General features: G+C 42.4%; 1 protein-coding gene across 1 annotated transcript in view; it reads left to right on the top strand.

Moving 5' to 3' along the window:
* Positions 1–24,507, top strand: part of LOC142652705 (cadherin-19-like) — a 179,574-nt gene that overhangs the window by 37,182 nt on the left and 117,885 nt on the right. Inside the window, exons 2-3 of the mRNA XM_075828377.1 lie at positions 2,843–3,164; positions 16,893–17,187. Of these exons, the coding sequence (XP_075684492.1) occupies positions 2,958–3,164; positions 16,893–17,187 (502 nt within the window). The 5' untranslated portion in view covers positions 2,843–2,957. The remainder of the gene's footprint in view (positions 1–2,842; positions 3,165–16,892; positions 17,188–24,507) is intronic.

Raw genomic sequence — 24,507 nt, 5'->3', positions numbered from 1 at the left:
TGTCCGGAACTCCAGTCAAGAGCCGGGGCATGTAGGCAAAGCCATGGCAGACCCTGCAGGATTGGATTGATAGCCTTAGGTAGTACAAGGAAGGCGATCTTCTCCGAGTATAAAGCTCCGACACATAGTGTCAACGGCTCCGTGATGAACACAGTCGGATCGGGCAATGGTAGACCATTCACAGAGGCAACAGCCAGAAGAACTGTGGGTAGATGTAAACGATACACTAGATTCTGCTGGATGAAATTAGCAGCTGCTCCGGAGCCAAGTGAGGCGGAGAAGGAATGTGACGTATCTCCGGAGACGATGGCCACAGGAATTGATAATTTGGAAAAGATTTTAACGTTTGGAGACGTCCCACCTACAGCGCACTAGGGGAAGGCAATAGTGGTCTCTGGACCGAAGGTGCTGGTCTGTGGACCCGACTCTCCTGTCGAACCTCTTGAGTGCGCTCCCAGATTCTCATGTCAACCCGAATGGCTAACAGGATGAGGGCATCCAAGGTAGAAGGAAAGTCGCGGGCCGCCAGTTCGTCCTTGATGTGAGAAGACAGTCCCTGCCAGAAGGTCGCCACCAGTGCCTCATTGTTTCATGCCAGCTCGGCTGCTAGGGTACGGAAGGAGATAGCATACTCCCCTACTGTGGAACCCTCTTGCTTGAGGGTCAACAGAGTGGCTGCGGCAGAGGATGTTCGAGCTGGCTCCTCGAACACGGCACAAAAGGACTGCAGGAACAAGGCTAGGTCCGAGGATACAGGTCCTTGTTGCTCCAAGATTGGCTTCGCCCATTCGAGGGCCTTGCCAGCAAGAAGGGAGATGATAAATGCTACTTTGGCCTCCTCGGAGGGGAAGAGATGAGCCCGTAGCCTAAAATGAACCGTGCATTGGTTAATAAATCCTCTACATGCTCTGGGATCACCGTCATAGTGAGGAGGAAGAGGCAGAGGAACTGTGGACCCGGAACATACAGGAGGAGCAACGGGCAGTGGTACAGCAACAGCTTCTGGAGGAAGAACCGGAGGTGGAACAGTGAGTAGATCCAGACAGACCATGATAGAATTTACAGCCCCAAGGAGTTGATCCTGTCATGTGCGAAGGTCATGCATCTCCGACTGTATCTTCTGGACTGCGGTCTTGGGCTGGCCAGCGGGTTCCATGGCCACGGTCACAGGGTATGTGGACCCACTAGGCTGCTCTGCCATAGCGGAGAGACAGCTGACCACGTCTCAGTCTGTACAAAAGTCTACAGCAGTTCGTAACACTCGGGTACCTGAACTAGTCCAGACAGTGGCTGCAGCTTCAGCACGGATGGAGGTCGGTGCAGCAGGTTGCGCCAGACGTGGCGGGCAGTACAAGACGTGGCAGAAACGACAGCAGGTGCAGTAGGACACGACTCCAACACTAGTAGGCATAGGAACAAGAACACAGCACGGGATACAGGAACAGGTAACACGGCACGGGTAACAACTGGAACGGGAAACACTAAGGGACCATTTGCAAGACAGACTTGGGATAAACTCACAACGCTCAGGCAAGGATCAGGAGGGCTGGGCCTTCTTATAGACCAGGAACTCATGTGGGTTGATGATGATGATTATTTTCATGTGTGCGCGCTGGCCCTACGGGACACAGTGGACCGGAGCTCACAGATCCATGGCTGCGGGCGTCGGGGGTGAGTGAACACGACGGCCCGTGGCCATGGACGCTACAATGGCATATGATTGATGATCAGAATGGGCAGACCTCTGGGGCTTCCACCAATCACCTAAAGTAGTAGAAGCCTCTTCAACTTTTTCCCTGAAAGTGGGGGATGAGAGTGCAGCAAAAATCTGTGAATGGATTGCAGCGCTGCTAGCAATATGTCCTCACTTCTTATGGCGGGATCAAGTACACATGATGTTTTGGTTAGCCTAACTTGTTAATGAGAATCTGCCTAAACTACCTTAGTGTGAATCCACTCTAAATTAAGAAGATTGTTTCACATGATACAAAACCTGCTCATGGCCTCTCAGTTTAGTGACCATTGGCAAAATTCTAATTGCCCAGGATTTGCTGAATGTCCCAAGTTCTTGTCCAAGTGAATCTTGTAGCTAATTTTTATTCAAGATTCACAAGATATAACCTGAGTAACTTGGAATGTACATGGTTTCATTTTTGTAACTAAAGCTTTATATTGTCATGGATGGACAGGATCCTCCAGAGAGAGTGACACTCTTTGTAGCCCTCTACTCTCTTGCTAATTGATGGAGATTCTCAATGGGGGAACCTCTTCTATTAACTTAGAACACCCTTATAGGTTATTTGAAAATGTTGAAAATGTACTTTTTATTCTTTAAAATTATTGATTAACATGTTGATGAATTAATTTTAATATACTGTATACATTATTCTATATAGGGTCCCTTATCTTGAGCATTTGCTATATAAAATCAGAAATGAGCAGACTTGCCCTTATTTGTTAACTGCATTGTGTTAATCTATAGCACAGAATATTTTCACTACTAAAATATGCATGCAAATGGTATATGTGAGTACAAGATTCCTTTATTACCTTAGTACTGAATATGCCCATTGTATAAATGACCAGTACTGTTTACAGAAAACAAAGCTTTTTACTATGTTCTTCAATATATTCCAGAATGACAGCTGCAAAATGTAAACCAAAAGTTTAAACACAAGTTTAAATTCATACATGCCTAAAGTCATAAAGTAAATACACCCATTTTTAAACACAATATACAATGTATTTATTTATTTATCTATTTATTTATGCCTAATAATAATAATAATAATAATAATAAGTGTTATATAGTATATTTATTATCGTTCTTTGTTTATTTAAGGATGTGGAAGACTATGAAATTATGTGCAACAGAGGACAGATTGAAGCAAGTACAATGTGAATTGAACCTTGTTTAAAAGAAATTTTAAGGATAGTTTGTTTATTTTTCCATTGGAATGTACATTATGAGAAACATTCCTACATGGTTTTCTATATTTTTGACGCATTTCATACTATGGCCTTACATAAGTATGAATGTCTTGAACATTCCTACCCAAGAAATTAAACTGGTAAATCATGTAAGGGTAAAGCGAGGATGGTCATGGGAGCCATTGCATGTCACCGAAGAACAAGAAGTTAAGCAGCCAATGTATGTTGGGCAGGTAAGTCACATAAAGTCATAATGTTATAATCATGATATTATAAAAATAATAATTTTATTTCTTTATCATATCACTTTTATTATACTTGTGAATGCTTAAGAAAAAAAACACACTCTCAGGCCAGATTCAGACAAGCGCGATCGGTCCGTGATATACGGAATGTATGCCGGCAGTATTTCCCGGACCGAACACACTGCAGGGAGCCGGGCTCCTATCGTTATAGTTAACTATGACACTAGGAGTACCTGCCTCGCTGCGGAAAACTGTCCCATACTGAAAACATGATTACAGTATGGGACAGTTTTCCTGCAGCGAGGCAGGGACTCCAAGCGTCACCTGCCTGATGATGATCGGAATCCGGGAAATACTGTTGGCATACCGTCTGTATATCACGGATTGAATAAGCTCGTGTGAATCCGGCCTCAGGGTCCATGCACATAGCAAGCCATGGTTCACCCCTTCCCGCCGCACCCATTTTTCAGATTTTTATTTTAGTTTTTTCTTCCCCACCTTCAAAAAGCCATACATTTTTTCTTTTTCTGTCAATATAGCTGTATGAGGCTTAATTTTTGCGTGACGAGTTGTAGATTTTTCATGGCACTATTTATTGTACCATATAATGTAATTTGAAACGTTCCAATGTTTTTGGGCTTTGTTTTTATGCGTTAACTGTGCAATTAAAATGACATGCTAATTTTATTCTGTGGGTCAATACAATTACGGCAATACCAAACTTTTATAGTTTTTTATATTTTACTACTTTTACAAGGGGAAAACTAATTGTTAAAATAAAATCGCCACATTCCGAGAGCCATAACTTTTTTTATGTTTCCTTCGATTGAGCGGTATGAGGGCTTATTTTTTGTGGAACAAGCTGTAGTTTTTAATGATACCATTTTGGGGTACATGCGAGTTTTTGTTTAATTTTTGTGGGAGATGAGGTGACTAAAATAACGACTATTCTGGCGTTTTAAGGCATTCACTGTGAGGGTTAAAAAATGTTGTATTGTAATAGATCAGATTATAATGGATGCGGCGATACCAATTATTTTTATTATTATTATTTTTTTACACTGCTTTAGGGGAAGAATGGGAAATGGGGATTTTTTTTTTAACTTTTAATAATATTTTATTGCTCATGAAAAAAGCCTTTATTTTACTCTTTTTGACTTTTTTTTTTTTATTAGTCCCTCTTGGAGACTTTAACCAGTGATCATTGGATTGCTTTCACTATATACTGCAATACTAATGTTTTGTAGCAGATCGTGATTTTGACAGTCTCCCAGGAAGGTTCAATAGGAGTACAAAGATGGCAGACCTGGGGGCCTTCATTTGGCCCCCAGGCTACCATGCCAACTATCGGGTCCAATGGGCTGTCAGAGGGTGTAGCCCACCTCTTTCTAATGCCTTCAATGCCGGGGAAGCTATTGACAGTGGCATCTAAGGGGTAAAAAGAGCGGGATCCCGCTCATTACAGCCGACATACAGCCGACACCCGCATTGAATGGAGTGGGCTCAGCCCGTGAGCCCACTCCATACTATCCCTGCCCAGCTATGACATAAGTATACTTTATACGCTGGGAAGGGGTTAAGGGTCCTGAATGATAGTAAACAAAGCCCCTATGCTTCTGTCCTAGCAGTCTATGGGTGCCATAAAAAGGTCAGACCAAGCATAGCATTGTGGACTATTCTTAATAGCTATAGATTTTGAAGGGTAACTTTTAAAAAAAAATTCTAGGTGTGGGCAAATACTGACTATGGCTTGTACTCAACTCAAATTGTCTGGATATCCCCTAGTCACAACCTCTGATATGTTTCTACGACATGTCAGAATTTTTCCTTAAATAACAGTGACCCTTTAATTCATATGTAATAACCATGTAATTGTTTAGATATACATATGAACCTGTGTAATTAGTGCCTGCTATTTTTTTAGTACTGTATCAAAACACAATGGGGAGGATTTATACAAGTTTGCTGATTTAATATGTTAAAACAAAATGGTCTTTATATGATAAATACCCTATTTCTTTAGGACTCCTGTCACTTTTACGAAAACAAACAACTGTTGTTGTTTGTGACAGTAAAAGGGGTGAGACTTTATAGTTTCCCCAAGTGCAACAGAAACCCATTTCCAGATAAGTCTGTGCCGTGGTGGGGAATAATGCACATGTGATACAGAAGTGTTATCTGCATATCAATATAATTACATTTATTTTATTTGCATGATCAATATTATGCTGATAACAGCAAATACAGTTAACAATGTTATAACAAAAAAGGCTTTATTATGATTAGAACATAAAACCACACACATTTTGACAGTGTATTTGAGTCTATATATGTATTTGTGCTAAAAGGGCTAGAGAAATTATCAGTTAGCATTTTTTAAATGAATATAAATAAATTGATAAATAAAATGTTATTTAAAAATATAGAATTTATTATCAGTATTTTTTCTTGATATACCAAGTAAAACAGTTCTGAGAATTGCCGTTAGCACATTTACTCAATTTCACAATTTATTATTGAATTGATTTATCTTATATATAATTATCTTAATGAGACATTTTGTTGCCATCTTTGTTTATATTTTAATATGTTGCCATTGTACTGTATGCTAGTATGCCCTATAATTGTTTTGCCCTGTTTACAATCCTGAAATTAACTAGGTTTAAGTTCTAACTAAGTGGAACATTTAATTAGACCCACAGGGTACTGCCAACAATTAATTAACTGTTTTGCTAAGGTCTATGCTAAAGAATTACTGCCTTTGTTCTACACAATTAAATAAATGCCAGTGGATCTTTCCATTGTACATATATATAAAGAGTTACTTTAACATATTGCTCTTAGTTATGTACTATACACACAAGAAAGTTGTTAAAGGGGTTGTCCAGGAAAAATAAAAATTCTAAAAATTGTCCCCCAGCCTTGGTTTGCCTTCCCTAATACCCCCTATTAAACTTCTAACCAGTTTCTGTTTCATCTCCATCGTCACTGCTGCACTTTCTGTTTGTTTACATCCCTTGCTGTTTGTTTACATCCCTGTTTCCTGTCTTATAACCCACCATACCCATGATCCCCTGCTGCATCTGAGGAGACAGCTTGCATCCCCCCCTTCCTCCAAAGCATCTCAGCTATTTGCATACTGCCACGCCCCTCTATGTTCACAGGGTCCTTCCCTGCTCTAATTCCAGGCAGCTCCCTCCCTGCACGCTGTCCTACACACTAATAATCATTATCCTTTGTGCCTCCATCTATCCCTGATCTAAGTACAGGCACCCATCTCCCTCCCCCGCCCCTTTCACTGCCTGATAAATGTAAGTCTGCACACTCCACCTATGTCAGACATCTTGGTACACACAATCCAGTCAGCACATTTTCCTCACCTGCTGCTGGATCTGTTCCAAGAGATCCTGTATTAGGCCCTGAATTTTTTGCTGGCAGAAAATTCTGCCTCAAAATTCTGTCTTGAATTTTGAGGCAGATTTTGACCAGCCTGCACGCCACTTGCCGCATTTTTTGTCCGCGGCCATTAAGCGACGTGGGCAAAAACGCAGCGAAAAATGCTTTTTCTGCCTCATTGGAGTCAATGGGACGTCAGAGATGTAAACGCCCGAAGATGGGGCATGTCCCTTCTACTTCCCGCGAACTGGTTTTACCACTAACATGAAAAAAACGCCTCCGCCTCCCATTCAAATTAATAGGAGGCGTTTTCTGACCTTTTTTGGCGTGTTTTTCGATGCGTTTTCCACGTCAAAACGTGTAAAAAAAAAGTCCGAACACGCCTCACGTTTTTTAACGCGAGCGGTAAAACTGGCTCGTGGGAAAAAGAAGCGAGATGCCCTATCTTCGAGCGTTTACTCCCCTGACCTCCCAATGACATGGGAGGCAGAGAAAGAGGTTTGCGCTGCGTGTTTGCGCGCTGCGCTAAATGGCCATGGGCAAAAAACGCTGTGAAAAACGTGGCGTGCAGGCAGATCAAAATCTGCCTCAAAATTCCAGACGGAATTTTTAGGCAGAATTTTCGGCCTGCAAAAAGACTCTGTGTGAACAGGGCCTTACAGTGAAGCAAACTCCAAACACTACTCCAAATAAGGGTAAAACTTTTTTTTTTACATAATTTACTATAAATGTATGTAAGTGTCTCTCACTATTATTTACTATATATTTATATATATATATATATATATATACACACACACACACACACACACACACACAAGCACACACACACAGATCAAGCAATATAAGCACATCCTGTTATTGATATGTGTATATATTGCAATATATATCTATGTATGTATGTATGTATGTTTGTGTGTATATATACATACATACATACACACACATAGGCATAGGAGGGGGTGTGTTAGAGGAGAGACAAGGCGGCCAGGCAGCGCAGAAAATCCTAGACTGAAGGAGGAGGAGGTGTGGAAGACGAGATAGGAGGAGGGGGGAGTGCTCTATGATTGATGACGCTCCATGTCTGCTAAGACAGCACTTCCAGCTGTGTAGAGATCATCCACTAACTTTAGGCTCTATCCACACGACAGGGTCCGAGTGTCGGCCAATAAAAACGGCGGTTTTGGTCCGTTTTTCTCGGCCGTTTTGCACCCGTTTCAATTTAATTTGTACATTTTCTGCCACACACTGCCCTCTGTAGATACTGCGACACACTGCCTTCTGTAGATACTGCCACACACTGCCCTCTGTAGATAATGACACACACTACCTTCTATAGATACTGCCACAGCCCCCTGTAGGTAATGCCACACAGCCCCCCTGTAGTTAATGCCACACAGCCCCCCTGTAGGTAGTGCCACACATCCCCCCTGTAGGTAGTGCCACACAGCCCCCCTGTAGGTAGTGCCACACAGCCCCCATGTAGGTAATGCCACACGGCCCCCCTGTAGGTAATGCCACACGGCCCTCCTGTAGGTAATGCCACATGGCTCCCTGTAGGAAATGCCACATGGCCCCCCTGTAGGCAATGCCACACGGACCCCCATAGGTAATGCCACACAGCCCCCCTGTAGGTAATGCCACACGTCCCCCCTGTAGGTAATGCCACCCATTCCCCCTGTAGGTAATGTCACACAGCCCCCCTGTAAGCAATGCCACACGGCCCACTGTAAGCAATGCCGCACGCCCCCCCTGTAGGTAATGCCGCACGGCCCCCCTGTAGGTAATGCCACACGGCTCTTCCTGTAGGTAATGCCACACAGCCCCATTGTACATAGTCAGCCCCCTTCCTGTAGGGGACGGCTCCAGGAGAAGTCCCTCACTTCACTGTCCATATATGGACAGTGAAGTGAGGGAATTCTCCTGGATCGGAATCCCGGCCACAGCGGTGGGGATTCCGCTTCAGAAGTCCCTGACGTCACTGTGTCCATATATGGACAGTGAAGGCAAGGACTTCTCCTAGAGCGGAATCCCCGGCCACAGCGGTGGGGATTCCGCTTCAGAAGTGCATGACGTCACTGTGTTCATATATGGACAGTGAAGGCAGGTGCTTCTCCTGGAGCGGAATCCTCGGACACATCTTCGGCTGCTGTGGCCGGGGATTCCACTTTAGGAACAGTCCCTGACTTCACTGTCCGCTCCTCCACCTCCTTCTCACATGCACTTCAGTGTGGGAGCTCCAAGAGTGAAGAAGGAGAGGAGGCGTGGACGACGAGATAGGAGGAGGAGGGGGCGTGTACTAAGATTGATGATGCTCCATGTCTTTTTGCTCAGCCAGCACTTCCTGCTGTGTAAAGACACGGCGCGTCATCAATTAAATCTACAGGCGGTGGGACAAGAGGAGGCGGAGCTCTGAAGAGCTCATGAAACATCCGCCCGGCCTACTGCCTGGAAATGTAGTTGATGAGGCACCATGCCTTTTTCAGCCGGAAGTGCAGGCTGAGCAAAGACACGGTACCTCACAGGTAATAAAAAATGTACCTATGGTGCGGTCACGTCACGGCAGATGAGAACAGGAGAACGCTGGCACAGGTAAGTAGACACTATATTAGACATGTTATTAAATATAATTAATTAAGTTAAAATTGAAATAAAATGTATTCCCGGACAACCCCTTTAAGTCTTTAATTAGCATATTATTTTTCAGTAACTGCATATTTTTCCTTTACGTATAATATTACTCAATAATTTGTTTTTTAGCATTGGGCCAGAAAAATTATTTTAAAAAAAAATGAGAATGGTAATACCTCATATGTGATTGTAAACTGCTGTTTGGACACACGGCAGGGCTCAGAAGGAAAGTAGCGCCATTGGCTTTTCAAGCACAAATTTTGCTGGACTGGTTTTGTGGGCGCCATGTCCTATTTGCAGAGTCTCTGAGTTACCAGTACAGTTGAAATCCACAGGTAGTGACCCCATTTTAAAAAAAAATACAACCCTCAAGGAATTCATTAAGGGATGTAGTTAGCATTTTGACCCCACAGGTGTTTCCTAGAATGTTTTACACTGGGACGTAAAAATGGAAAATATATATTTTATACGTTTTTTTTTTTTAGCTCAAAATGTTTAATTTACACAAGGGATACCCTCCTTACAACCTGCCTGTTTTGAGCTCGTGTTGCTACTTGCAACCATCTGCTCTTTTACAGTCTCCCTACTCTGCGTTATCTATATGATTAATTACCTAACAATGTGGGTTCTATAGTTGAAGTGGGTGGTCTTTTTTTTATGGATGTAAATCCCTTTGTATGGGCAGGGGATGCAGGAAAATCTTTTACTGTGTCATCGAAGCTTATAAACTTATTCCATGTAAATATTGAATGATATAGAAAACTATATATTCCTGAGCTCAGTACCCCCCCATCTTATGTTTATTTGGGGTACTATAAAAGACCTTAAAAATCCACTTACGTCTAAATGACTAGGATCCTAACAGAGCAGCACTTAAGAATATGAATTGTGGGGAGAGCTCGCTGCTTAGGGGTACTAGAGGTTCTTCAATTTATTTCTGAATGGAAAAAAACAACTTTATAAATATATAGAGCAGAGTTTCCCAAACTTTTCAGGCTCGAGGCACCACAGGAAAAAAAAAAAAATTCTCAGGGCACCCCTACCAAAAATTGTTTACAAATTGACAAAAAATGGCTAAAAACAAGCACTACACTCTTAGGGTATGTTTACACAACGTTTTTTTGTAAGGCAGAAACGAAAAATCTGCCCTCAAATTCATTTAGGAATTTTGAGGCAGATTTTGAACTGACAGCGTTATTTGACTTTTTTCTTGCTGTGTTTTTTGCCCACATTTTTTTTAAGCCGTTGAAGCAAATGCAAAAACAGCAGACAAAAAAGCACCAAACGAGCACCGCAGGTTTTTTTCTGCCTCCTATTGATTTCCATGGGAGGTCAGAGGCGGAAACCACTCGAAGACCATCAGCCCCCCACTCACAGTAAAGTGACCATCAGCTCCCCACTCACAGTAAAATGACCATCAGCCCCCAACTCACAGTAAAATGACCATCAGCCCCTAATTCACAGTAAAATGATCATCAGCCCCCCACTCACAGTAAAATGACCATCAGCTCCCCACTCACAGTAAAATGACCATCAGCCCCTAATTCACAGTAAAATGATCATCAGCCCCCCACTCACAGTAAAATTACCATCAGCCCCCCATTCACAGTAAAATGACCATCAGCCCCCCACTCACAGTAATGACCATCAGCCCCCCACTCAAAGTAATGACCATCAGCCCCCACTCACAGTAAAATGACCATCAGCCCCCCACTCACAGTAAAATGACCATCAGGCCCCCACTCACAGTAAAATGACCATCAGCCCCCCACTCACAGTAAAATGACCATCAGCCCCCTACTCACAGTAAAATGACCATCAGCCCCCCACTCACAGTAAAATGACCATCAGCCCCCCACTCACAGTAATGACCATCAGCCCACCACTCACAGTAAAATGACCATCAGCCCCCCACTCACAGTAAAATGACCATCAGCCCCCCACTCACAGTAATAACCATCATCCCCCAACTCACAGTAATGACTATCAGCCCCCCACTCACAGTAATGACTATCATCCCCCAACTCACAATAATGACCATCAGCCCCCCACTCATAGTAAAATGACCATCAGCCCCCCACTCACAGTAATAACCATCATCTCCCAACTCACAGTAATGACTATCAGCCCCCCACTCACAGTAAAATTACCATCAGCCCCCCACTCACAGTATAATGACCCCTCAGTAAAGAGACCATAAGCCCCCTCCAGTAAAGTGACCATCTTCCCCTCTAGTAAAGTGACAATCACAGAGAGAAAGTGTGCGTACTCCTGGGGAAGGAATAAATAAGGAGGTATAAGAACAACAACTCCCAGCATGTCCAGGCTATTATTATGTGATATCAATGGACATTACAATGAGGAGATATAAGAGGTGAGAACTACAACTTCCAGCATGTCCAGGATGTTATGTGATATCATAAAAAGTTTACAGGAGGAGGAGGAGGTAGAAGAGGAGAGAACTACAACTTCCAGCATGTCCAGGCTGTTATGAGATATCAGAGGACATTACAGGGAGGAGGTATAAGAGGAGAGAACTACAACTACCAGCATGTCCAGACTGTTATTATAGGATATCAGAGGACATTACAGGGAGGAGATATAAGAGGAGAGAACTACAACTACAAGCATGTACAGACTGTTGTTATGGGATATCAGAGGACATTACAGGGAGGAGGTATAAGAGGAGAGAACTACAACTCCCAGCATGTCCAGGCTGTTATTATGTGGTATCAGAGGACATTACAGGGAGGAGGTATAAGTGGAGAGAACTACAACTCTCAGCATGTCCAGGCTATTGTTATGTGATATCAGAGGACATTACAGGGAGGAGGTATAAGAGGAGAGAACTACAACTTCCAGCATGTCCAGACTGTTATTATGGGATATCAGAGGATATTACAGGGAAGAGGTATAAGTGGAGAGAACTACAACTTCCAGCATGTCCAGGCTGTTATTATGGGATATCAGAGGACATTACAGAGAGGAGGTATAAGAGGAGAGGACTCCAACTACCAGCATGTCCAGGACGTTTTTATGGGATATCAGAGGACATTATAGAGAGGAGGTATAAGAGGAGAGGACTACAACTACCAGCATGTCCAGACTGTTATTATGTGATATCAGAGGACATTACAGAGAGGAGGTATAAGAGGAGAGGACTACAACTTCCAGCATGTCCAGGCTGTTATTATGTGATATCAGAGGACATTACAGAGAGGAGGTATAAGAGGAGAGAACTACAACTTCCAGCATGTCCAGGCTGTTATTATGTGATATCAGAGGACATTACAGAGAGGAGGTATAAGAGGAGAGAACTACAACTTCCAGCATGTCCAGGATATTATGTGATATCAGAGGACATTACAGAGAGGAGGTATAAGAGGAGAGAACTACAACTACCAGCATGTCCAGGCTGTTATTATGTGATATCAGAGGACATTACAGAGAGGAGGTATAAGAGGAGAGAACTACAACTACCAGCATGTCCAGGATGTTATTATGTGATATCAGAGGACATTACAGAGAGGAGGTATAAGAGGAGAGAACTACAACTACCAGCATGTACAGACTGTTGTTATGGGATATCAGAGGACATTACAGGGAGGAGGTATAAGAGGAGAGAACTACAACTCCCAGCATGTCCAGGCTGTTATTATGTGGTATCAGAGGACATTACAGGGAGGAGGTATAAGTGGAGAGAACTACAACTCTCAGCATGTCCAGGCTATTGTTATGTGATATCAGAGGACATTACAGGGAGGAGGTATAAGAGGAGAGAACTACAACTTCCAGCATGTCCAGACTGTTATTATGTGATATCAGAGGACATTACAGAGAGAAGGTATAAGAGGAGAGAACTACAACTTCCAGCATGTCCAGGCTGTTATTATGTGATATCAGAGGACATTACAGAGAGGAGGCATAAGAGGAGAGAACTACAACTTCCAGCATGTCCAGGCTGTTATTATGTGATATCAGAGGACATTACAGAGAGGAGGTATAAGAGGAGAGAACTACAACTTCCAGCATGTCCAGGATGTTATTATGTGATATCAGAGGACATTACAGAGAGGAGGTATAAGAGGAGACAACTACAACTACCAGCATGTCCAGGCTGTTATTATGTGATATCAGAGGACATTACAGAGAGGAGGTATAAGAGGAGAGAACTACAACTTCCAGCATGTCCAGGATATTATGTGATATCAGAGGACATTACAGAGAGGAGGTATAAGAGGAGAGAACTACAACTACCAGCATGTCCAGGCTGTTATTATGTGATATCAGAGGACATTACAGAGAGGAGGTATAAGAGGAGAGAACTACAACTACCAGCATGTCCAGGATGTTATTATGTGATATCAGAGGACATTACAGAGAGGAGGTATAAGAGGAGAGAACTACAACTACCAGCATGTACAGACTGTTGTTATGGGATATCAGAGGACATTACAGGGAGGAGGTATAAGAGGAGAGAACTACAACTCCCAGCATGTCCAGGCTGTTATTATGTGGTATCAGAGGACATTACAGGGAGGAGGTATAAGTGGAGAGAACTACAACTCTCAGCATGTCCAGGCTATTGTTATGTGATATCAGAGGACATTACAGGGAGGAGGTATAAGAGGAGAGAACTACAACTTCCAGCATGTCCAGACTGTTATTATGTGATATCAGAGGACATTACAGAGAGAAGGTATAAGAGGAGAGAACTACAACTTCCAGCATGTCCAGGCTGTTATTATGTGATATCAGAGGACATTACAGAGAGGAGGCATAAGAGGAGAGAACTACAACTTCCAGCATGTCCAGGCTGTTATTATGTGATATCAGAGGACATTACAGAGAGGAGGTATAAGAGGAGAGAACTACAACTTCCAGCATGTCCAGGATGTTATTATGTGATATCAGAGGACATTACAGAGAGGAGGTATAAGAGGAGACAACTACAACTACCAGCATGTCCAGGCTGTTATTATGTGATATCAGAGGACATTACAGAGAGGAGGTATAAGAGGAGAGAACTACAACTACCAGCATGTCCAGGACGTTATTATGGGATATCAGTGGACATTACAGAGAGGAGGTATAAGAGGAGAGAACTACAACTACCAGCATGTCCAGGCTGTTATTATGTGATATCAGAGGACATTACAGAGAGGAGGTATAAGAGGAGAGGACTACAACTACCAGCATGTCCAGGCTGTTATCATGTGATATCAGAGGACATTACAGAGAGGAGGTATAAGAGGAGAGAACTACAACTTCCAGCATGTCCAGGCTGTTATTATGTGATATCAGAGGACATTACAGAGAGGAGGTATAAGAGGAGAGGACTACAACTACCAGCATGTCCAGACTGTTATTATGTGATATCACAGGACATTACAGAGAGGAGGTATAAGAGGAGAGGACTACAACTTCCAGCATGTCCAGGCTGTTATTATGTGATATCAGAGGACATTACAGAGAGGAGGTATAAGAGGAGAGGACTACAACTACCAGCATGTCCAGACTGTTATTATGTGATATCAGAGGACATTACAGAGAGGAGGTATAAGAGGAGAGGACTACAACTTCCAGCATGTCCAGGCTGTTATTATGTGATATCAGAGGACATTACAGAGAGGAGGTATAAGAGGAGAGGACTACAACTACCAGCATGTCCAGACTGTTATTATGTGATATCAGAGGACATTACAGAGAGGAGGTATAAGAGGAGAGGACTACAACTTCCAGCATGTCCAGGCTGTTATTATGTGATATCAGAGGACATTACAGAGAGGAGGTATAAGAGGAGAGGACTACAACTACCAGCTCGTCCAGGATGTTATTATGTGATATCAGAGGACATTACAGAGAGGAGGTATAAGAGGAGAGGACTACAACTACCAGCTCGTCCAGGATGTTATTATGTGATATCAGAGGACATTACAGAGAGGAGGTATAAGAGGAGAGGACTACAACTTCCGGCATTCCCCTGGCTCCATTTCCCACACAACTGCTAACAAACTAAAGAAAAAAAAAGACTTACCCTGCACAATGTTAATGGCTCCTCTCCCTCCGTCAGGCTTCTAGTGGGTGGTACTCGTAACAGACGTCCGCATGTCACGTCTGCTACAAGGTCGGGGCGGAGCTTGTAGCAAAAATAAAAAAAGTTAACTTTTTTTTTTCTTTTGCAGTGGATGTAGTAAAGAAGTAAACACGCCCCGATGTACGCACATAATACACGCCCAGTTGTACTTTTACTTTTCAACACGCCCAGTTGTACTTTTGCAAGCCTCATTTGCATAAATACAAAAATGGTCATAACTTGGCCAAAAATGCTCGTTTTTTAAAAATAAAAACGTTACTGTAATCTACATTGCAGCGCCGATCTGCTGCAATAGCAGATAGGGGTTGCAAAATCTGGTGACAGAGCCTCTTTAAAGACTAAAGCCATAATGCTTCTTTTTAGATTTTGAATAAGTCAACATTATTTGTGAAGACATTTTAACAATCTTGACAAAGTCTATTAGCAAAAATGTGTTCTGTAAGAGCAGACATAAGCCATTTATTTATTGCGATTGTTAAACAATTACATCTGCAGCTTTCATAAAATGTAATATCCAGCATACAGTACCTTTTATTCTTTGAAAGATTTGTTCAATGCAATTAGAGCATTAAGGCTAAAGGCAGCAGAATTCCTGTTGAGATAAAGTAGGTGACATAACTACCTATGAAACATTAGTATGGAAAGTTTACAAAGTAGTTCAATATACTTAAAATGTCTGTGCCATTTTGACCAGGCAGGAGCTGTGCTTGTACAGGGAAAACTATGAAATATGACTATCTATAATTAGCCATTAGAGTTGTTAGAATTGATTTGCCCAGTTCAGAATTTGCTGAGAAGCAGAGTAGTTTGCATTTTGGAGGATAAATGAAGAAGAGAAATCTCTGAGTCATTTAGTGTTTTATTTCTTGAGTAAATTGTTGTGCTTTTTCTTCAATACAGCATATAAGGTGCGGTATAGGGTGATGTGTTAATATAGGTATTAGGCCATGTTCAGATGTGGCAGAATTTTTCCACTGCAAATGTTGGTCCATATTCGGGGCAATTACGCAACGAATCTGCAGCAACATTTGCATAGTTTACAGGTAATTCAAACGTTGCAGATATCACAGCGGACTTGCCACAGATTTCAGTATTTGCATTGCAAGGGCTGAAATCTGCAGTGAAATTCCGCTGTTTATCCGCAACATAATGTGCATGCTGCACCGCAGCCTGATTTCCGCACAGTTATTTTCCACAACGTCTGAACTAAGTTTCCTAAAAATGTATAGAAACAAATGTAAAAAACGGCTGCTGCAGAATTCCACTGCGGATTGTCCACAGCGGAATTCAACAGCAATTCCACCAGGTCTGAATGTGGCATTAGGGTTTATGGAGGGGACAGACAATACCACATATACAGATTTGGATTTGCAGTGTAGAGCATACATTTCACGCACAATAGATACATAAAAAAGTTGTGTCACACCAGAGTTGCAGTCCTACAAAAGGCTTGTGCCTTGTTTTGCCTGAACAATAGCTTTATGCTTACCCAATTAGATATAGATGAAGAATCTATTACTGCTATTATTACTATTTGTAGAGTTGTATTTTACAATGTACTCAAAGTTATAACTTGTTCATTCCATCTACAGCTGAAAACCGACTCTGATGGACATGATGGGTCAATTAAATATATTTTATTTGGAGATGGAGCTGGAAAAATATTTGTAATGAATGAATACTCAGGAAAAATTTCTGTGCTGAAAAAACTCGATAGAGAAGAAAAACCGTTTTATACTCTCAGAGCCCAGGCCGTAAATAGATTCACAGGAGTTCCGGTTGAAGCAGAATCAGAATTTGTTATCAAAGTTTTGGATATCAATGACAATGAACCAAAGTTTATCAATGAACCTTATATTGCTGAAGTTCCAGAGATGTCTCCTAAAGGTACCGTATGTGAACACTTATTTTTTTTAAGTCTTGTCACGTTACTTTAAAGGGGAACCTAAATAATTAATATTTTGCATTATGAAAATATTATATCAAAATCCCTTAACCCATTACTTTGGGAACACATCAATTTTTTTTTACGTTTTTTTCATTATCACACTCCAAGAGCTATAACCTTTTTTTTTTTTTTTTTTTTACAAATTTATCCGTATGAGGGCTTTTTTTTGCAGGATGAGTTTTATTTTTCAATGGCACCATTTTAGGGTACATATAACTTATTGATCATTGTTTATTACCTTTTTTTGAGGGTGTGATGGTAATTAGCAATTTAAACATTTTTTTGCATTTTATATTTATGCAATTAACTGTGCGGCATAAATAACATGTCACATTTCTTTTATGGGCTAGTACAATTAGGGTGATACCAAATATTTGTAATTTTTTTAATGCTTTACAACATTTGCACAATAGCAGCACATTTCATGAAGAAAAAATAGTCACCACATTCCAAGGGCAATAAGGGCATGACCACAGAAATCCGCAGCGTACACGTTTTTCCATTGCCTTCCACAGCTTTGTGGTTGGGTTAGTTTAAAACGTTGCGGACAATTCCGCTGCGTAGCATAGGCTGCGGAGCGGAATTTGGTGTCCACAGCATACAATGGTTATTGCGGACGTGTGGCGGACTGGTTGCGGACTCATTGCGGAATTTCTCCATAGACTTCAATAGAGATTCAAAATTCCGCAATGAAGTCCGCAGATGTTATGTACATGTTATGTTTGCTGCGGAGCGTATTGGTTTTACTAACATGACATTTCTTCATTCTGGCTGGACCTATGTATTTCTAGGTCTACAGCCAGACTGAGGAAGTCAATGGCGCTCCCATAATTACGAGTGACTACATGTGTGCACCCGTAATTACGGGTGACTACGTGTGTGCGCCCATAATTACGGGATCGTTGCTAGGCGACGTCAGTAAATAGTCACTGTCCAGGGTGCTGAAAGAGTTAAGTGATCGGCAGTAACTGTTTCTGCTCCCTGGACAGTGACTTCCGATCACAAGATACATCAACCTGTAAAAAAAATAGAAGTTCATACTTACCGATAACTCGCTGCTTCTTCCTCCAGTCCAGCTTACCAGGATGACCTTTCAGTCTAAGTGACGGCTGCAGCCAATCACAGGCTGCAGCGGTCACATGGACTGCCGCGTGATCCAGGGAGGTCGGGCTGGATGCCGAAAGAGGGACGCGTCACCAAGACAACGGCCAGTAAGTATGAAATTATTTTACTTTCACTAGGGAAAGTGCTGTCCCTTCTCTCTATCCTGCACTGATAGAGAGAAGGGAAGTACTTTCACCTCAATACGCAACGGCTAGTCCGCATCAATTTAATGCCCATTTTGGGCAGATCCGCAACAGAATCTGTAACGCAGATTCTGTGCTGCATTGATGCGGATAGTGGCGGAAGAAATCTGCCACGTCTGGGCATGCCCTAAGTCTTTTATTCTTCTGTCGATGTAGCCGCAGGCTTGTTTTTTTCCGGACAAGTCATATTTTTTAATAGATCGATTTTGGAGTACATATCAATTTTTGATCAGCTTTTATTATTTTTTGAGGATGAAAACAAAAGGCAAGTTTCACATTGTTTTTAATGTTTTCTTATTATGTTGTTCACTGTGAAGTTTAAATAATGTGTTAACTTTATTACACAGGTCGTAAAGATGGTGGCGATACAATATATGTATATATATTTTAATATTTTTGCAAAATAAAACTAAATTCCTATATTCAAACATCTGTTTCCACCATCAGAAAAATATATTATAGTACCATCACAGGATAGTCTGGAATTTTAGGGTTTGGACAATCCTTACTTAAAAGGGTCCCTTGACAGTAAGCTGATCATAAAGCTTTCACCTGCTAGGTTCTTTTGAAGTGCTACTACAATGGAAAACTAAACATTACACAGTGCTTACTTAATTCAGCAGACTTTTTGTGTAATGCAGGTCATAAAGGAGCTTTTTATAACCACTATCGACTCTGACCAAAAGATAAAGGTCCTGAACAGAGTGCCCCTCTCTCAGAATTCCATAACAGCATATATGAAAATAATACGGGTTTTCTAAACTAGACAACTCCTTTAAACAACACAAGCCACAATTTTGATATCTTACATTGACAAAGGCAAACAAACCTGGAACAGCGGAATGCATATTGTAGAAATTTCTATGAAGGACTGTATATGTGATATACACCATGGCCCACATTTACTAATGTTGTCTAATAGTTAGACAGCATAAACTTAGACCAGGCGGGCACAAAATGCGCCACATTTCTCACAGTAATGCATACAGCATGATCATTTTGGGGCATCCTGCCTGAACTGTTAGACATTTTTCTCTTCCTTATACCACTTTTAATTTGTCTTATTTTACGTTAGAATTGCCCTTTTCTGGCAAGCCACGCTTTCTTTTCGAGACACTTTTAAAAACTGTCTAATGAGGTGCAAACGTCTAAATTGTGCCAGATTACAGCATTTTGAGCAAAAATTTGCTGCTTTTTTTCGACACTTTCTAGACCCAGACGCAATAAAAAAATCTGTGCACATGTTTTTTGGCATTTATTGTTGACCACTGGGGGCACATAAAAAAAAGACAAATCAGCCTATTATCCTAAGAAAATTATGAATTCCTCTCTACCGTCTCTTCTGTACATTCATCCAAAGAAATAGCTACAACAGTGCAATAAGACACTGGACCATAAAATGATGTTGCTTTAGTTTTCTGGTTTCTATAAATTAATTGCTAATAAAGTAGAATCATAGTCATTTGTTTTAGAATTACAAGTGATAAAGAATATATTCTGAAAAGCATGTGCTCCTAACAATTGAAATTAGTGCTTGTTGCATTATTTCTAAAATGAAGGGATATAGTTTTCCTGTGTATACTTATAAATGTTTCAGATTATTCCACTTTTATTGAAAAAACGTTCTTTCAGTTTGCTTGAAGATACCTGTGAGCATCCGTTGAAAGTAAATCTAGCAATACTATTTTCTCAAGAAAGGTCAGGAAGGGCTTATTGTATTTTAAGCCATGGGATTTTGATTCTGAACCAAAAAAAATCTTCAAATATTAGATTTTGTACTTTGGGTTCAAGATGAGTTTGCGAAAAAGAGTCGCATAAAAATCCAACCATCATAGGGCAGTCACGTAAGCAATTTCTTTTGTGTGTGTCTGTGTTCCTGCATTTATTAGGCACAATCCTAGAAAGCAGCATAATACAGAGCTTTTACATTTCTATTTTGCTTTGTGTCGGAGATGTCATCAGTCATATATAATTGGATTGAGATTACTTACAAAAGAAGATTCCATTTATCTTGGCATATTAGTATTCTGTATGAACCAAACTTCTTAATATGTTTAACATGATTATTTTCATGTTCTAGACATGGTTAATTAAAATATATCACATAGTGTCTAGGTAGCTTTTTCAGAGATTGTCTAGGCATTTATACAATATGACTTCATCATATTAATAGCTATGATCAATGGGAAAAACATAATTTAAACATCAAAGTTTGAATTAATGTCACCAATTATACCGAAGTCTCAAAAAAAATAAATGCACAGATGTAGGAGAGCTGAGTGTGTAATTTAACACATCTCATCACTATGGGTTTGCAATGCTCTTCTATAGAACTGCAGGCAAACCTACTGAATTATATTCTAACAGTGCACAATAGTTCAGTAACAAATTAAATTCTGCTTCATCTGCAGATTATGTGTCACGAAGGGTCTGTGGACCCACTGGGCCGTACTGCCTTGACGGTAAGGCAGCTGGCCAACAGGGAGCAGGTGACTGTCTATAGTTCTATAGGCAGAGGCGTAGCTAGGTTCTCCAGCACCCGGGGCAAAGATTTAGTTTGGCGCCCCCCCCCCAAGCTCTTCTTCCCCCTCGCCGTGTTTGTTTTCTCTACCAATCGACGTGTCATTTCTTTTTATGTAACGCGAGCATAAAATTATTTGTACATTTTACAAGCAATATGGTCCTATACACAACACCAGAACCAAGCTCGATACATATATACAGCCCCAGAACAAATACAGCTGTGCAACCCCTGCCGTATAGGTTTGTACGGCGTAAAACTACAGCTCCCAGCATGGCCCGAACAATGATAAGGATATGCTGGGAGATGCCGTTTCACAAAAAATAAATCCTATCATAATCATCTCGCTGCAGATCATACAGTGACTACATTACTGATTAGAGGCAGAATAAACATTTACATTAAGTGACTCACCGGTGACGTCTCAGATTCTAGTTCTTTTTCTCCATTTGGTCCAGACCTCTATGATGAATTCTCCCGGTCACAGGCCATTTCTGCAGTTTGCCGCTCACATGTCTTCAGCTTCTCACTTTTCCAACATTTCTGCACCTATAAATAAAGATAAAGTTCCCATTATACCACATACTGTGCAACTAAATATAATAGCGCCATACACTGCACCTCTAATTATAATAGCACCATACACCGTGTCCCACACACACACACTGTGCCCCCTGTAGATAGTGCCTGCCATAGAGCCCCCTGTAGATAGTGCCTGCCATAGAGCCCCCTGTAGATAGTGCCCCACAAATAACTCCCCCTATAGTGCTCTACAGATAGCCCACCCCTGTATATAGCCCCCTGTAGATATAGCCCACCCCTGTATATAGAGCTCTACAGATAGCCCAACCATGTATGTAGCCCCCCTGTAGATATAGCCCACCTCTGTATATAGTGCTCCACATATAGTCCACCCCTGTATATAGTGTTTTTTCACAGATAGCCCACCCCTGTATATAGCCCCCCCTCTTGTACATATAGTCCACCCCTGTATATAGTGCTCCACTAGATAGTCCACCCCTGTATATAGTGCTCCACAGATAGCCCACCCTTGTATATAGTATATACAGGGGTGGGCTATCTGTGGAGCACTATATACAGGGGTGGACTATATGTACAAGGGGGCTATATACAGGTGTGGACTATATGTACAAGGGGGCTATATACAGGGGTGGGCTTTCTGTGGAGCACTATAGGGGGAGCTATTTGTGGGATACTATATACAGGGGTGAGCTATACACAGGGCTGGGATATACACAGGGGGGCTATATACAGGGGTGGGCTATACACAGGGGGGCTATATCTACAGAGGGGGCTATATACAGGGGTGGGCTATACACAGGGGGGCTATATCTACAGTGGTGGGCTATATACAGGGGTGGGCTATACACAGGGGGGCTATATCTACAGAGGGGGGCTATATACAGGGGGGCTATATCTACAGTGGTGGGCTATACATAGGGGGGCTATATACAGGGGTGGGCTATATACAGGGGGAATATATCTACAGGGGGAATATATCTACAGAGGGCTATATCTACAGGGCTGGGCTATATACAGGGCGACTATATCTACAGGGGGGGCTATATACTGGGGTGGGCTATCTATGGAGCACCATATACAGGTGTGGGCTATATCTACAGGGGGCTATATAATATATAGCCCACCCCTGTATATGGTGCTCTATAGACAGCCCACTCCAGTATATAGCCCCCCCTGTAGATATAGTCCCCCTGTACATAGCCCACCCCTGTATATGGTGCTCTATAGACGGCCCACTCCAGTATATAGCTCCCCTGTAGATATAGTCCCCCTGTATATAGCTCCCCTGTAGATATAGTCCCCCTGTATATAGCCCAGCAGATATAGTCCCCCTGTATATAGCTCCCCTGTAGATATAGCCCCCCTGTATATAGCCCAGCAGATATAGTCCCCCTGTATATAGCTCCCCTGTAGATATAGCCCCCCTGTATATAGCCCAGCAGATATAGTCCCCCTGTATATAGTCCCCCTGTAGATATAGCACCCCTGTATATAGCCCAGCAGATATAGTCCCCCTGTATATAGCCCAGCCCTGTAGATAGACACCCCCCGTAGGTAGACAAAGTCGTCGCCCCCCCCCCCCCGCAGATACAGCCGCACACTTCTATTACAATTTAAAAAAAAAAAAAAAAACATTTCAAACTCACCTTATTCCCGCTCCCACGCCGTCCGGCAGCCATGGAGACCTGCTCTCTTCTGCGCAGGTCTCCAGGGGGTTGAACGCGGCGTCTATGAAAGGCGCTGATTGGCTGGGCAGGATGACTTTCCCTGCCAGTCAGTCAGCGCCTTTCACCGACGGAAGCGTCACTGGTACAAAAGGTACCAGTCGCTTCATTCGTGGAGAGGCGCTGAATGGCCGGGCACGGAACGTGCCCGGTCATTCATTGCTTCTAATTGTACCTGTGTCCTTTCGACACAGGTACAATTATAGTGCAGGAGGAGGGGGCGCTGGCGCCCCCCTCTGAACTGCGCCCGGGGCAAGTGCCCCGCCTGCCCCCCCCCTAGCTACGCCCCTGCTATAGGTACCTGTGGCAGCTCAGACAGCAGCAGGGCAGGCTCGGCTTGGACTAGGTAGCGGGCGGACATCAGGCGAGGTGAAGCAGGTCAGACGTCGATGTAGTGCAGCTCGACTTTGGCACAGCTCCGTGCTAGACCAGAAATGTATGGATTGCTAGCTACAGGAACTGCAAACAAGTATAGGGACAGGGACTGGAACAGGGACCACACTAGGAGGCCATCACATAGACAAACTATAGGGAACACAACACCGCTCAGGCATAGAACTAGGGGGCTGGACCCCTCTTATAATCCAGGGTACTCACGGGTCAAAGTTCGTCCATGAGGTCGAACGCGCGCACTGCCCCTTTAAGACCGTGTACGAGCGTGCGCGCGCACTCTACGGGATCCGGCAGAGGTGAGTGGACGCGAGCGCTGGCGTCTCCTGAGGAGGAGGCTGGGGCCAGCGCTTGCCGACTCGTGGCTGCGGCTGTCAGGGTGAGGTTGGAGCTGACAACCCGCAGCCACGGACATTACATTATGATTTATTCTCCAAACCACCATTACTACCACTTTTTTTGTCTTTCAGACTTACATAAACCAAATCTTGCAAGGCATTGCCTTATTAGTTATGCCAAGCTACATAATTTATAATATTTCCATTAGTATAACATTAATTGACATAGACATCACACATATCCTATGCCATCACCTTGTCTTAGACTAAAATGGTACAACAGAAGATTTAAAGATGAATCCTGTATGCTTCCTTGCTTTACTTTTTGGAATGACCCTGTTTGTAAAGGGAGAAATTCCAGCTTGTTATGGAATTGTTATTTATGCAATACCCTAATAAATGAGGTATTGTTAGATGAACTGACCAGACTATATTT

This window comes from Rhinoderma darwinii, chromosome 5 (assembly GCF_050947455.1).
Source record: "Rhinoderma darwinii isolate aRhiDar2 chromosome 5, aRhiDar2.hap1, whole genome shotgun sequence".
NCBI classification, from domain to species: Eukaryota; Metazoa; Chordata; class Amphibia; order Anura; family Rhinodermatidae; genus Rhinoderma; species Rhinoderma darwinii.
The sequence above is the reverse complement of the archived record's forward strand: the minus strand, read 5'-3'. Positions and strand labels throughout refer to the sequence as shown.